Source organism: Anser anser (assembly GCF_964211835.1).
Source record: "Anser anser genome assembly, chromosome: 2".
In the NCBI taxonomy this organism is placed as follows: Eukaryota; Metazoa; Chordata; class Aves; order Anseriformes; family Anatidae; genus Anser; species Anser anser.
In genome coordinates this window covers 8,374,767-8,389,613 of record NC_139721.1, presented here as the reverse complement: position 1 = coordinate 8,389,613, position 14,847 = coordinate 8,374,767, and the positions used below count along the sequence as shown (strand labels likewise).

Genomic DNA, 14,847 nt, shown 5'->3' with positions numbered 1-14,847 from the left:
GAAAAGGAGAGAAGCAGATGGAAGGATTCGGTGGACATTTTTTTAGAGGGGATTCCAGAAGTCAGGGCTGAGAGCTGAGCTTTAGTGACCTGAGTGCTTCCAAGACAGCGAATACTAACCTGAGGTCTACTGAGATTCTGTTATCCTTCTAGCCACGGCTGGCCATGCGGTCCTGCTCAAATCCCTGTACCAAGAGGCGTGCTTATGTAGTCAGTGACAAGCTGCTTGAGCTAGCAGATCTGGCCAAGAGCTTAGTTGCTTAAGAAAGAGAGAGATTTTGCAAGGGAGCTAGGAGGATGGCACTCTGTAGACCTGACATAAACCACCACCTGCTTTGGTGGAAACACACCCTGATGAGGCTACAGATTTAAGAGACATGGAAACTGTTTGGTCCCTCCGCTGCTCAGGACTTGTCACCAGAAGCTTCTAGTAAATCCTGTGACTGAGTGAAAAGAGCTACAACCTTATCGTGGGGAGCTGAAAGAGCATTTGCCCTTTGGTGGTCTCATCCTTCAGGTTGCACCTGAGTTGTGGGGGTGTTAAAAGCATAACCACAGTAGGCACACAGCCTTGTGTACGTTGGAGGGATCTGGTGAGACCATGGCCTTTTGTTTCTTCAGCTGCACGGTTATGTTAACACATGCACCATCAGCTCTTTGTGCATGCAGACACACCGTGGTGTCTGCCAGGACTTTGGTAAGACTCATCTGCCTACGTGGTCTCTCTGAAGAAGATGCCTGGTGTTGCAGTGAGGAGCAGTTTAGGGACCTTGGTTAGTCTGCTTCTATCCATTAAATTCCTAGTGCTTCCTTAGGCCAGTGGAACACGTGGCCATTTTCTTGTATTATTTATTTAAGATGTAAAAACATATATATTTGAGCTTAGCTTGGAAATTAGAGGTACTTCAGCATCTATGTGTATAAAAAGTGTTGAAAAATTTATTTCTGAGTATATCAGTGTTGCACAATATTTTTGTACAAGAAATTCATGTTAGAATATTGCCATTACTGACAAAAGAGAAATATTTGTTTACCAACCTGGACCTGATCAAAGACTTCCAAAAAATAAAAAATAAAAATGTGCAGCTGTTGGAAAAGCTGTGGACCTGCCTCAGCAGGTGGCAGCCTTTCCTCGGAGTCAGTCCTGGCATGAATTGGTCCTGGGAGCTGGAAGTGCTGGGACTCCTGATGAGATGCCAAAAAAGCACAGGTGATGAGTTCTGCTGCACTGTGGAACACTGTGCAATTAATAGCACAAGACTGGTCATCCTGGCTGGGGTCCTACCTGGGGATTTGTATTTCGTCTGCCTAAAATGACTTGAGCAGTTTTGGTTGGAGATAGGTGCTTCTCTATGGCAGTGTGAGAGTCATTGAGTGACATCACCTTCCTGAGAATCTCCCTTATAGAAGACTTTGTAGAATTAAACTAAAGCTTGTCCTTTTCCTTGTAATTTTCTATTAAATTCCACCTTCAGTATGACATTTTACAAGGGAATCAAAAATAACGATTAGAAATAATTCTGTGAGATACTACTGTCTTTTCCATAGCCTCTTGTTGGCTCCTTCCCTAATAATTTATGACACTTTTACATGATTCATTATGTGATATAAATACGTCTGTGAAGGAGATGGAACTGGCTTCAAAATAGCTTGCATTTAGACTGCAAAAGTCATCCACTTGCTTCGTGCTGTGGAGTGATCTTCAGCATATGAATATCATATGGATGGTGGCTGGAAAATGATTTTCTGCATGTGGCCAGCTGGCTGAATTCTTGTTGAAAGGCTATTTTAACATTGCTGGACAAACAGATTTTTAAAAATGATTTAAAATTTTAATCTTACCATATTTTCACATATGTAGGCTACAGACCATTAGGGAAAAAAAAAAAAAAAAAAGCATTTGAGCAAAAGAGTGGATTACATCGGTGTGCAGTCTACCTCAGGAGAACTTCTCTTTCTGGGGGCAATTTTCTGCAGTTTAAAGCATGGGCTATTAAAAGTGGGTTTTCTGATGGCTTATTGTCAAGTCCTAATCTTTTAAAAATGGTTCTGGATTCCTAGGGAAGGATTACGGTCATAAAAATACGTCTTTTTTGATGTTGATTGTTTGATTTGTATTTGTACATCTGTATACCAACCTGCCTATTTCTTTCTGAGGTGTAAGGGGGCATAATTGTAAATGTGATTTAGATCTACAAAGTTGAAGATTTTTTGTGAATTTAAACAATCCATCAAAATATAATGAAATAGCAGCAGTGGAGAAATAGTACAAGACTTTTTGTTGCAATTTTCTCAATCTGTGTCTGCAGGTCAACTTGCTGGCAGCCAGGGGATGGAGAGGCGTCATCATACTCTGTCAGTGAAGACTGCTTATATCTTAATGTCTTTGTTCCTGTCACCACAGTAAGTAGGAGACGAGTTGAATTTTTTTTTGTAGCTAAGCATTGTCTCTTTTCAGAGCACTTTTCATTGGCATGAATGAATGTTTTTCATGGGATGTTCACAAAGCACTGCAAAGTTAAATTAAACACTCTGATGTTTTTACTGGTGCAAACTTATTCCCTATGGGCTTTCACTTAGCTGTGTTGGGTAATGAGGAGGGTAGAAAATTAAAAGGCTAGAAATGAGAGACAAAAAGGGAAACAAAACACAAGAGGAAAGTGGCAGCAAAGGAGGAGAAAGAAGGGACAGAAATGTCCCTGAAATGGTGCTGTTTGTCCCATGGACAATAACACGTCACACCAACACTTACCACCGGGTGAGTGGCAGCACAAGGTGGTTTTTCTCCTCATCTTTACCATTCCCTACTTGCATCCATGGGGGCTCTGGTGAGGAATGAGGGTAGCAAGCAATGCTAAATTTGTGTCCTGCCCACATAGCATAAAAACAGATCTTTCAAAGATGACTGGGTTAATGATGCAATATGAGAAATTGTCGTGTGAAAACGCTTGAATTTCTCATTCTAAACAGATATAAAATAAAATTTCAAGTTAGAGCCAGACTTAGATGATTGGCCAAATCCCTGAGGACTGGGACGAAGGACACTGAATAACATGTGAATCCCATTGAAGAGTAGGCCCAGAGTACAGGAATGGGGTTTTTATTTCTGTAGTAGCAGTCATTTTCGGAAGGTGACAGAAACGTGTGTGTCTGTCATACTGTGTGTCTGGAAAGAACTGGTCTAGCTACTGAGCTGACAACAGAGCGCAGTCAAGTGCAGACCCGTTTAATCACTAGCAAGACCAACTATTTTCTCCCTGCAGCCCCAGACTGTCATTTTGTGTCGAGTGCAGTCACTGCTTATTGAAAACATCGGGTCACTGTCCCAGGCAGTTTGCCATCTCCACTTAGCTTATTTGAGAGCACTGTATTTTCTACCATCTGATAGAATAAATAGGCATTTCTGTTCTCGTTAGCAGTAATGTGGACTTAATCCCTTCTCTCTTTTGTACAGTTGTGAGGTAGAAGCAGGTCTGGTCAAGTCACTGTTTCACATGTGTAAGTCTAGCCTAAGAGAGAACCAAAACCTCTGTTTTTGCAGAAGTAGCTGGGAGCAAAAGGCATGGCACTTTCCTGTTTCTTTTTGTGGCGAGCTCCATTTTTAACTCGCATATGGAGAGCTATAATTTTATATTTTCAGCTCATGGAAAGTTAAATTGCTAGTAAATATCAAATATAAAATCTCCTGGAGAGCAGCAAATGCGGAGGTCATTCAGTAGCATTTTGAGCCTGAGCAAGAGCTCAGTCTGGGCACTACTCCCTGCCACCAAAGGACTCTTTAAGTGTCAAGCCCTGGAGAAGACGAATAACATCACCTCATTTTGCTTCCATAGCTACGTGTACCACACAACCTTCCAAATAAAACTGGCACTCCTGAGGTACTTTTTTCCGCCTATAACCATTACCACCTGTCACACTATTAGAGCAAAGCTGCATTTCAGCTTGGTGTGCAAAGGCTTCAAATGCAAGATTAAGGCTTGAAACTCTTCACTAAATAAGAAGAGAAACCATAACCTCTCCCCTTCTCCTGTCCACCTCATATGTTATGCCCATCCTTATTGCATCTTCTCTTGTGCACTCAATTCCTTACAGAGTGATATTGTAGACTGTTAAAAGCACTGCAGGTTGCCTGGTTCATATCGATCCCTGCATTAATTATCGCTCATTAAGTGTTCTACAGAAGGACAGAGAAGATGGTTCTGAATGTCATAAAGCCTTAGCCTAAAGATTTAGAGCTGACTTGCAGCCTCTCTCCCCATTGAGGGGTAGCACGTGTAGCCTAAGCCCTTGCAGGCACGGGACTGCAGCAGGGCTGCCGGTTTCCCCAGAAGAAATCCCCTGCTAGCTAAGCGAGCAGGAGGCATCTGACCGTGTCCCAGCTGGAAGTCTTTGCACAGATTTTACGCCTCAAAGTGCGTCTGTCTGCATTTCATCGCTAAGTACCAAGCAAAACGCTGTGCTGAGCAGTAGCCATGTGGCAACCATGGCCTGTCTGTGAGGAACATGGTGGCCCTGCTCAGCCCAGCTGCTAATGGGTCACACTGGAGCCTTGCACTGCCACTAGTGGTGCTCCATCTGAGTTAGTAACCAAGTGATGGTGGGTGAAGAAGCTGCAGCAGAAGTCAGCAGGCTTTAGTTAAGGCCATGGGTTTCTTCTGCCTTGATAGCTTATCCACCTCATAGATTTAATTGCAGTGCTTGCTTGAATTTTGGTTGAGAACCTGGAGGAAATCTACTTGCATTCAAAATAAATTATCCAGCAGCTAATGTATAGTAAATATGTGTGTGTGTATATATATATATATAGGCTACCAAATATATACAGAGAGAGATATGAAATATCTCATTGTCTGAGGCACAGTTCAATTACAGCATAAAAATACTTGTGTTATGCTGTTAAAATGGCTAACGAAATGGGAAGGCAGTCATGTTAAGAAGCCTTCATCCAAAATGCCCAAATTCATGAGATCTGACACTGCAGTCCCTTGGGACTAGAGCTCAAATTATTTTTCATGAAAATTTACCTTTATGTAGGAGAGGGGTCTGTCATTGCTCCATGCAAACTAAAAATGGGGATGCTACTTCCAAGCACAGGGTACAGCCCGTGTGCTGCATCTTCCCCTAAATTGCTCCATGCATGTTACAGCAGGCTTTGTTTTTCCCTCTAACTTTTTTCTCTTGTTTTCAGCTTTCTTATCTTTTCTTCAGTACAGCATTGAGTAAAGTTGCCCAGCATACTGTAATATATGCCTTACAGGGCAGCTGGAGGTCAGGGTGTTATGCAGGATGAGGACATGCAGGAAATGCCTATTTCCAAACTCAAGCTTAACCGTGGTGAGCTGAGGGGACAGAGCAGGCTTGACATCACGTTTTACCACACTCTCTGCTGATGTGGCTCGATGTGATTGCATTTTAGAATGAATTTCCATGTGAAAACAAGTTCTTTCATCTTTGCTTCCCCCTTTCATTCATCCTCACTTTCTGTCCACGCTGTGTGCTGTGCAGAAATGGGAACCAGTGGCAAGGTGCAGTGAATTAGGCAACTTCTCTTCAGAATCAGAAGTTCCTGAGAACAGCACATTTCAGTGCTTGCAATTTCTGGGGGTTTCTTCGTTATGTTATGGTGTTCATAAGAAGCCTCTAAAATAATTATCCAGATATACGAGTGAGGGGAGGTAGGGATGCCATTTCAGCACACAGAATTGTGACAAATTAAGGGCAGCTGAGGACAGCTCGTCTCATGTACTTTTGCAGGAGGCTGCAACCATCTCTTCTCTGCTGCTCCTCTTCCTGTACAGCCAGTCGCGTTTTTGCTGGAAACCTCCTTTGCCAGAGCAGACAGGATTGCTGTATTTAGCTAAGTTCCTTCCAGAAAATGACAGCAACAGAGCTCAGTGCCTTCTAGCTGCAGGGAAAAACAAACCTCAGATGTACTTTGATGCTGCTGCAGGGGCCACCAGCCCTTCTTTGAAAAACACCACCAGCTGCCAAAGCAGGAAGCGGGACGTGTGTACGTGCGTATGATGGTGCTGCTGAGCAGAGGAGCCTCCTTCGGGATGGTTCCAAAGAGGGTAATAGGGGTTGAAAGTGCTGGATGTAAAATTTAGGATGTTTCACTGGTGTTTCTTCTAAGTGTCATCTTGGTGGATCTGTAATCTGGTGGGGCCTTCTGGGCAGCTCTGCTGTTGTGCTGGTCGTGCAGCGGCAGCCCAGCTGTATGTGATGAGAAGGGTGCACGCAGATGTGGTGGTGCTTTGGGAAAAATCCTCCATTTCTGAGGGAAATTGGCTAACTCTGCAAGGAGCAGCAGCCCATTATAGCTCCTTCCCATGCCGGCAGTCCCGCTGGGTTCTCAGTGCAGAAACCCCTCGGTGCTTCATGAGAGGTGGATCTCTCCAGTGCAGGCACGAAGTCCTCCCTGCAGGATCCATCTGTATATCTAGGAGGGGAAAGTCTCCATGGGGAACTGTGAAGGGACAAGGCTAGGGTCTTGCCAAGTGATATTTTTGAGACTAGGCTGAATGTTTGAGTGCTGAAGACTGGAGAGGAGGAATCAGCCCTGCACAGGTGTTGAGTTGGTCCTGCACACAGAGGATCTACCCAACAGGTCTTTTCCTTCTCCAGTTTCTCAGTTGTCTTTACTTAGCATGAGTGTTTCTGTAAAGTAGACATGTTACATCAAAGACAAGCCTACCAAGTGTTCAGTGGCCAAATAAGGGATGGTTTGCATTGAGCTAACCTGGTAGAACAGTTTGTTGGGACAACCCAGTTGTGCCATTATGTCTTCTTTATACTGGGCATAGCATTCAGGATGCTCTTAAATGGTGTGTAGTTCATTGTGGACAGTTAAGTCTTAGAGTTACAGATAGACGGCCAAATATCCTCTCATTGCGCTCATTGTTAAAGAGTTATGAATGGCTAAGATAATTTTAAGGGGAAGATTGTGTTCTCATCAGTCACCTACAAAAGGAGTTACCAACCTGATTGTTTATCACTACAGGTCAAAAACATGTCAGTGCTGTTGTTCTTCCACAACGGAGGGAGTGGCAACACTGAAGCAGGAAAGACAACCATAGATGGCTCATACCTCGCTGCGATCAGTAACATCATTGTTGTGACGGCAAGCTACAGGGTTGGTGTCTTCGGCTTCCTCAGTACGGGTAAGTCATGGATTTCTATAATAAACACAACTGTGGAATAAATTACATTCTGTGATGCTTCTGTTAAACAAAAAAAAAAAAAGAAAAGGAAAAAAAAAAGTTACTTAGGACTTTTCAGAAACCTGTGTCTTTGACCGTATTGGGGTGGGGGGGGGGGCAATGGCCAAAAGTTTATGGGGACTTGATCAGAAGAGAAATAAGCGAGGATGGAGACAAAGGGACAAAGAGACAAGAATAAACATCTATATCAAAGCACGAGCTAGACTTCTGTTTGCAAATGAAACTGTGGATACCAGGTATTGTGGAGACACACAGAAATAGGTTAGGTATTACATTTCCCTCTAATTTCAGTGGCGTGTCACTGTGGATATGGTTTTCAAGGTTTCTGACTTTCAGCTTTTCCATTCACGACATTATGCTAATACTTTATCACAGAATCACAGAATCACAGAATCGTTCGGGCTGGAAGGGACCTTAAAGCCCAACCAATTCCAACCCCTCTGCCCTGGGCAGGGACACCTCCCACCAGACCAGGTTGCCCAAAGCCCCATCCAGCCTGGCCTTGAACACCTCCAGGGATGGGGCACCCACAGCTTCTCTGGGCAACCTGTGCCAGGGCCTCACTACCCTCAGAGTAAATAATTTATTCCTTATATCTAATCTAAATTTTCCCTCTTTTAGATTAAAGCCATTCCCCCTTGTCCTATCACTGAACCTCCTGACAAAGAGTCCCTCCCCAGCTTTCCTGTAGCCCCCTTTAGGCACTGGAAGGCTGCTGTAAGGTCTGCCTGGAGCCTTCTCTTTTCCAGACTGAAAAACCCCAACTCCCTCAGCCTGTTTTCCTAGGAGAGGTGCTCCAGCCTCCTGAGGTGCTTCATGGCCCCTCTTCTGGACTCGTTCTAATACATCTATCTCCTTCTTGTGCTGGGGGGCCCAGAGCTGAGTGCAGTGCTCCAGGTACATCATACTCATATTTAGGAATTCACCCTGACATCTCCCCTGAAGGATTTGCTGTATGTGAATTCTGTTAGACCCTTTTACCATCCCAGATGTGACTGCAAATCCATAGTTTCTATGTTTCCATCCCTTTTCCTATAATCCAGTGTAAAGGACAATTTTGCTGTCCTATTACCTGCTAAAACCAAAACCCATTGCTATTAAAAAAAAATAAAAATTCCCATTGTACAGAGGATTTTGTGTTGTGCAAAGAGGTACATACACATGAAAATGCATATTCACTTTTCCCTAAACCTTTTTGGTGGTGATATCTGGTCCTTTTTTTTTTTTTTTTTTTTTTTTTGTGTGTGTGTGTGTTTTATTAGATATACTTGTTTAAGCAAGTAGGGAATGCTTTTCTTTCTACCATTTTCCAACTTTGGCTGGGGAAGGGGAATATAAGGTAGAGAACCATAGTGGGAAAACACAACAATTGCAAGGGGAGTTTGACTTCCTCTGTCTGGTGGGCAATCCTTGTTCTCTCCAGTGGACACTTTAGTAGCTTTATAACCTGTAGCAGTTTATTTTCTCCATGCTTGCAAATACCAGATCAGCATATCTTGCTGCATAATTCTTTTGAATATTCATTGTTGGTGACACTGGGTGAATTCTGCCTTGCATGGGGTTACTGCTGCAACTATTTGCCATTGTTTCCCTTCTGTGATGTCCAGATTTGTTCAAAGCTCACTCCCAGTGAAGCCTGTTCTTCATTCAGTAAGTAGAGAGCTGGAACTACAAACTCCTTTGTCATTTAGATATGAAGCCGGTAATAGGCGTATCTGGGGAAAGAATCACAGTTTTCATCACCGCAAAGCGGATGCTTATGAAAGTGATACTGTGGCTACATTCTGGCTAGAGCCAAATGAAGTGTGGATGCATGTTTTGCAAGCTTCCATTACGCAGCGCTGCCCACGCGTTACTCACTAACCTCCTTCAACCTTGTGAATCTCACCTAGCTTTCTTCCTAAGTGGAAACTGCTAGCTGGGCTGAATATTTCATAGCAGCATTTATACTGAAGTCCATAGAGTAGGGAGCAGGAGGAATTTTCTAACCTCCTTTTCATGGGAATCTTCGTTCATGTCCCAAAAAGTCAGCGCGTGAGCATTTGTTGTACTGAATTTACATTGCTGCAAACCGTCAGACAGAGGTGGCTTGTTACAGCAGCTTTGGACGGTGTGTAGGGTAGGAGGATTCAGGAACCTTCTCCTTCTTTGAACTGTTGATCTGGGGCCAAGAACAAGTGCAGTCTTTTGTTCTCTTCCCCTATGGGAAATCCTTGGTGTGCATTTAGGAAAACCCTGTTGGTCCCGAGGGAAGTGGAGCAAGCAAGACAATGTTTTCAAGGAACAGGCTAAGCACCACATTCGTGGGAAGCCCTAAACATTCTTTCAGTGCCACACTCCAGCCTCCCCATGTCCCCTTTAGTCTATGTGGGGTTAGACAAGGTAGGTATATCTGTACCAGGCTCACAGTCAACGTGAATTTTCAGCCATACCCATTCCAGCAGGCAGTGCTCCCACTGCAATTTTTATTCTTTGCTCCACTGCAGGCTGACAGAGTGTCACTGAGTTCTTCTCTGGACGTGACTAGTACCCACTGGGGATTTTCAATGAAGTTTATCAAGCTGGGTCAAATCTCAAGATTTAAACCAAACCCTTAATGATATTCCAAGGATGTTTTCATTTTTGCTGAAAGTCTTGGGCAAATCCTGGCCCTTTGGAGGTTCCGCTGTCATTTTCAAGGGGGAAGGAGTTCACCCTTAAGACTATGGGGACATTAGGAATAGGGCTGTCAGAAGGTCCTGAAATTACAAACAAAAGTTATGGTCCTCTAAGCAATATAGATTTCATTGTCCAACCAACCAAAGTGCTGAATTGTTTGCTTTTTTTATTTCTGTAATGGTTTTGGTCTCATATGGGCAGGGTTTTTGCAGGGAGTTAAAACTCACTCATTCTTCTAAGTATACTGAGAGTTTAATTTAATTTGCTGTCACCCATTAATGCTGCAAATAGTTCTACTATTCTACTAGTCACATTCTTACTAGTGTTTTTACCTCTAGCTTTGCATCCACAAAAGCTAAGGTGAGTTGCCAGTGATTTGGATGGCAAGGGTATAGAGAAAGTGGTCACATTTTTAGGTCTACTTCTTGTAAAAGAGTCCGTGATGTCATATAAAACAGGACCTTCTTGCTTCAATTTAGCACTATTGTTTTTCTCTAGTTCAGTAATAACAGAAATGCATGTGTTTGACATTGTCTGCTTCCTTCTGAATACCAGTTTCTTTTCATTCTCCTGTGGTCCCAGGAATGTGATATTTTCCTGCAAAAAGAGATTTATATCCAGGGCTATCGCTCAAGGAGTGAAAAAGATTCACTTGAGATGTAAAAAGACATTTCTTTTGCTCTAACTACTGTGAATGCCAGTGCATGCATCAGTTCCCCAGCATGGTAATTTCACAACCTGTGTTTTTTCTCCAGAACCAGAAGGAGCTATTTATATTTCCCTCCTTGGTCTTGCTGTTTAGCATACTGGTAGCAAGGCAAAATATGGCTAAAACATTTACATGGATTTCACTTCCTCTGGGGATTTCTTGTGAGGCCTGCAGCAAGCCCTTGAAATGAGATTTCTTTTTTTTTAACAGCACAGAGTGGCTTCATTGCTGGACTGAGATCTGTGGGAACTGATCACTGTGGGCAGAACAAACTCAAAGAACCCCTAAGCACTAAGGCGAGGAAAGTATTTCCTCCATTGTTGCACTGCTGTGGCTTGGCCTAATCAGTTGGAACTATGGCTATAGGCAGAAGGTTGTAGTTCCCAGGGCCATTTATTCACTTCTTGTCTGTCCTACTGAAAGGACAATTATAGCGATGGCTATTGCGATATGAGTATCTTTAAGATCTGCAAGGATGTCAATCATCTGGTCTCCTCTGTATTCTGTTCTAAATTAGTCTGTGATATCTCAGTAATTCATTACAGTAGTCGTGCAGATATCTTCTACAGGATATATGCTTTCTATCATTCTTAACCTAAGAAAGGGTTAACTGTCCACCAAAGGTCAGCTTTTCATTCCACTATCTGTACTTTTCCTTCCCTAGTTTGAGTTTACTCCTTAAAAGTGTGCTATTTGATCTTGGCAATGGAATAAACAAATAGTTTGAGTTATGCTTCTATTCCTGACTTTTATTTCTTCTCTTGGATTTTTTCTAGTTTTAGTTGTGGATAATTTTGAATCATTAAGAAGGAATGGTTCATTGTGGATTAAAAAGAAGTAGATAGTGAATGAATAATCATTTTGTCTTCCTTTCTTAGAGACTGTGTAGGAATTATTTATTTCTGCTTTTTATTGATATAAACTTCAGCTGGACTAGGGAGGTTGCATAACTAGATGTTTTCAACATTCGTTTTCTATTAATTGAAATATCAGGTTACCACTGGGTGGTCTTGAAAAGAAAGTAGTCTTTTCAGTGGTGATGGCTAAATATTGAAAATACACAATTATTTTTATTTTCAAGGGAACAAAAATATGATTACTTATAGTTCATACCTCTATCAGTTGGACATAGGTCAATCTCAAAGTATACATACTGAGATATTATAAATTAGAAATATTACTTGTAAGTATGGTTAAAGAAATCAAAGATGATGTGACATAAATGATTGGTCAGACAGGCTAGGTGCAAAAGAGATATAGGAAAGATGCAATAAGATGTTCTTCAGAGAAATAGTCAAATGAGTTTAGCAAACACTGATTTTTGTTTGGTTTTAATTCATTTTAAGCCTGAGCCTGGATTCATGTCTCCTCCATGAGGCATCGAAATGAAGCTTACAAATTGGAGAGATGATTATTTCAGGGGCTTAATGAATAAGGATGCATGGTAACTACCTTTGGTTTGGTAGATGAGTTCAGATTTTAGGTTTGCAGTTCTGGCGTCTATCATCTCTTGCTTTCACCAGATCTATACCTGATTTGTATCTTAACTGAACAAGGCCCAGAGCATTGTATGCTAGCATGGAGGGCTTTTTTTGTTTTGGTTTGATTTTTTTTGTTTGTTTGTTAAAAAAATAAATCTGTGACCTTGAAAGAGACTGCTACAGACTTAAACTACAGAAGAGACTACTTCTGCCTCTTACATTCTGGTATCAAGTTATGGCTGAAAGAGCTGTTAAAAATGTAACATTTAACCAAAAATTCAAATGTTTTTAGGTTAATTTCTGCTCATATTTATTTATTTCCCACAACAGGCTCTTCTGAGGCGAGTGGAAATGCTGGCCTTTTGGATCAGTTGGCAGCTCTGAAGTGGGTGCAGCAGAACATTGCTAGCTTTGGAGGAGATGCAAGCCGCGTGTCTATAGGAGCTGACCGCAGCGGGGCGGACATCGTCAGTATTCACCTACTCACAGACACAGCTGATACGGATCTCTTCAGGAGGGCATTGTTGATGGTAAGCTTCAAATTCATTTTGAAAGCATGTTGTTACACGAGTAAGGATGATGTAGAATTAGGGTGCTGGTTTTATTTCATTCATACCTTGGCAGTACTAATATAACTGTTATTGCTCTAGTTATTTTTCCTCTCACCTGTGATTGCTATCTCCAGGAGCTATGTGTTTCACAAGGATGTACAAGAGATGCAACTCAATGATTGATTTAGTCATATTAAGAATCTTTTTTTCGTCACTGTGGTTTTTTATGTTATATAAATAGTCTTGTTTCATAACTTACAGGGACAACAGTAGTTTCTGTTCCATAAATACAGTTGTTGATCAGCGGTTTTTAGACTCTAGAACTGATGAGCCAAACATCCGCATATTTAAAGTATCCAGTCCTTATCTGATCTTGTGACAGATGCAAAATTTCATTTAAAAGAAAATGCAAGTTTTAGAGACTCAAAAATCTGTTCACCCACAGGTTTGTTTGCTGCTGGCTTGGGCCTTTTTCACAGTTACCCCAAGTGTTCTCTACTTTTACAGCCCTTCCCATGCTAAATTTCAGGACTTCAGGTCAGCTCCATCAGCTTCAATACTACCATTGATCTTTACAGCCTCAAATGAGAGTAGTGTGCTGTGAACTGAGGGTTAATCTTCAGTAGATTTTTATATATTCGGCAGAAACTGTACATGGACAAAATGATCTATCTCCTTGCAGTCTTTACTTGGAAATGTGAGCAGAGGAAAAGAATTCTTAGTCCAGGAAACGTATAGCCTAATTTGCTAAAATCTTGCCTTGAAAATAATGATGTCTCTATTTATTACTTGATTTCTCTTCAGTGTGCCTTTGCTCCAGGAAGTATATCTTGCCTTTTTCATCTATATGTCTCTATAAGATTATTTTAATTACATCACTCTAGTGGAGGAGACAAGGGAAATTGTTAAAAATTACAGTACAGTAGTAGCTGGGTTTTTTATTATTATTTATTATTATTATTTATTTAATGTCAGTCTCAGGTAACTCCTCACACAGTTCATAGATTTTTACTTGTCTCTTAGCATAGCAGGTAATTTGCTAGTAGGGTCCTTTTCTCTCAGAATACGGTTCCATCCTACTCTTTCTCTGAAGTCAAAACGCCTTTACTTAAAACAGGCTATGATGTGGTCCTGGTAAGGGTTGTAACAGGATGTAGTGGAATTTACAAGTTGAGCAATTGATGAAAGGGAAGTGCAAGAACCTCTTTGCTTAACACTATTGCTGGAGTTCCACATTACATTTTTTTATAAAATAAGTTTTGAACTCCTCCTTTCACTACAGCAGGATATTGAACATTGAACAGTGAAAAACAGTGGCAAGCAGGCAGATATATCATTCCTTTCCATAGATTAAGTGTCTGCAAAAACAATTTTCTTTCTGAAACTGTGAAGACCATTGTCTCAGCAAAAGCAGGATTACCCATTTATTTTAAAGCATTCCTAAGAATTCATCCACACAGTGTCACGATGGATTTAGTTGTGAAATACACTGATAAAATAAAAAGTAAAAATGACAGCAGCAGCTCAGATATGTACTTTTTTTAGTGTAATGATGCATAAAGCAACTTTTAATTTACTCAGATTTCTCAACTAGACCTCCTGTAAATGGATGTCTTGTTTTTTTTTGTTGTTTTTTTTTTTCAAGATGACAAAAAATTCTAATTTTACTGCAGAGAAGGAGATGCACACAGACAACAAATTATGAAACTGAGAATATATAACAGATATAGATTTCCTGAGGGAAAATCCCATGAATCAATACCGTTTTTCTGTGGAAGGTAATTTTGTGCTCCTTTTTGGTTCTTTGTCTTGCCTAATAAAACCCCGAAACTGTATCTTAGTATTCAGAGAGGTGTGACTTAGGAAGCTTTGCCAACAGGAAGAGATGCCCCTGAAATAGCAAAAGGTCTTTGAGTTTCCTATACCTGTCCTGTAATGGTTTTTGTTTTGAATTCATCTGAAAATAGATTGTACAAAATCAATGCAAAACTGTCAGGAAGACTCTTTTTAAATAAATTATCTCATCTTTCATTAGTATGATTTTTTTTTAATAGTCTAATGATTATGGTCTTGTTTTAAATGAAATTAAGAATATAAGAATATTAACATGCTTTGACTTCATCTTTTGATTAATTGATTTACATATGAGTGCAATTTTTATGTTAAAAAAAAAAAAGCTGTTGGGAGGGCTGTTGACTTACTATGGGACTTTTGTATTTGGAAGCATGT

The 14,847-nt window shown here is 41.1% G+C and overlaps 1 protein-coding gene across 2 annotated transcripts in view; it reads left to right on the top strand.

The window, feature by feature from the left end:
- The window catches only part of TG (thyroglobulin), a 165,930-nt gene that overhangs the window by 90,190 nt on the left and 60,893 nt on the right, over positions 1-14,847 (top strand). For both annotated transcript variants that reach the window (XM_083827078.1, XM_083827077.1), the window contains 3 exons: positions 2,309-2,402; positions 7,000-7,159; positions 12,398-12,597. In XM_083827078.1, the coding sequence (XP_083683204.1) occupies positions 2,309-2,402; positions 7,000-7,159; positions 12,398-12,597 (454 nt within the window). The remainder of the gene's footprint in view (positions 1-2,308; positions 2,403-6,999; positions 7,160-12,397; positions 12,598-14,847) is intronic.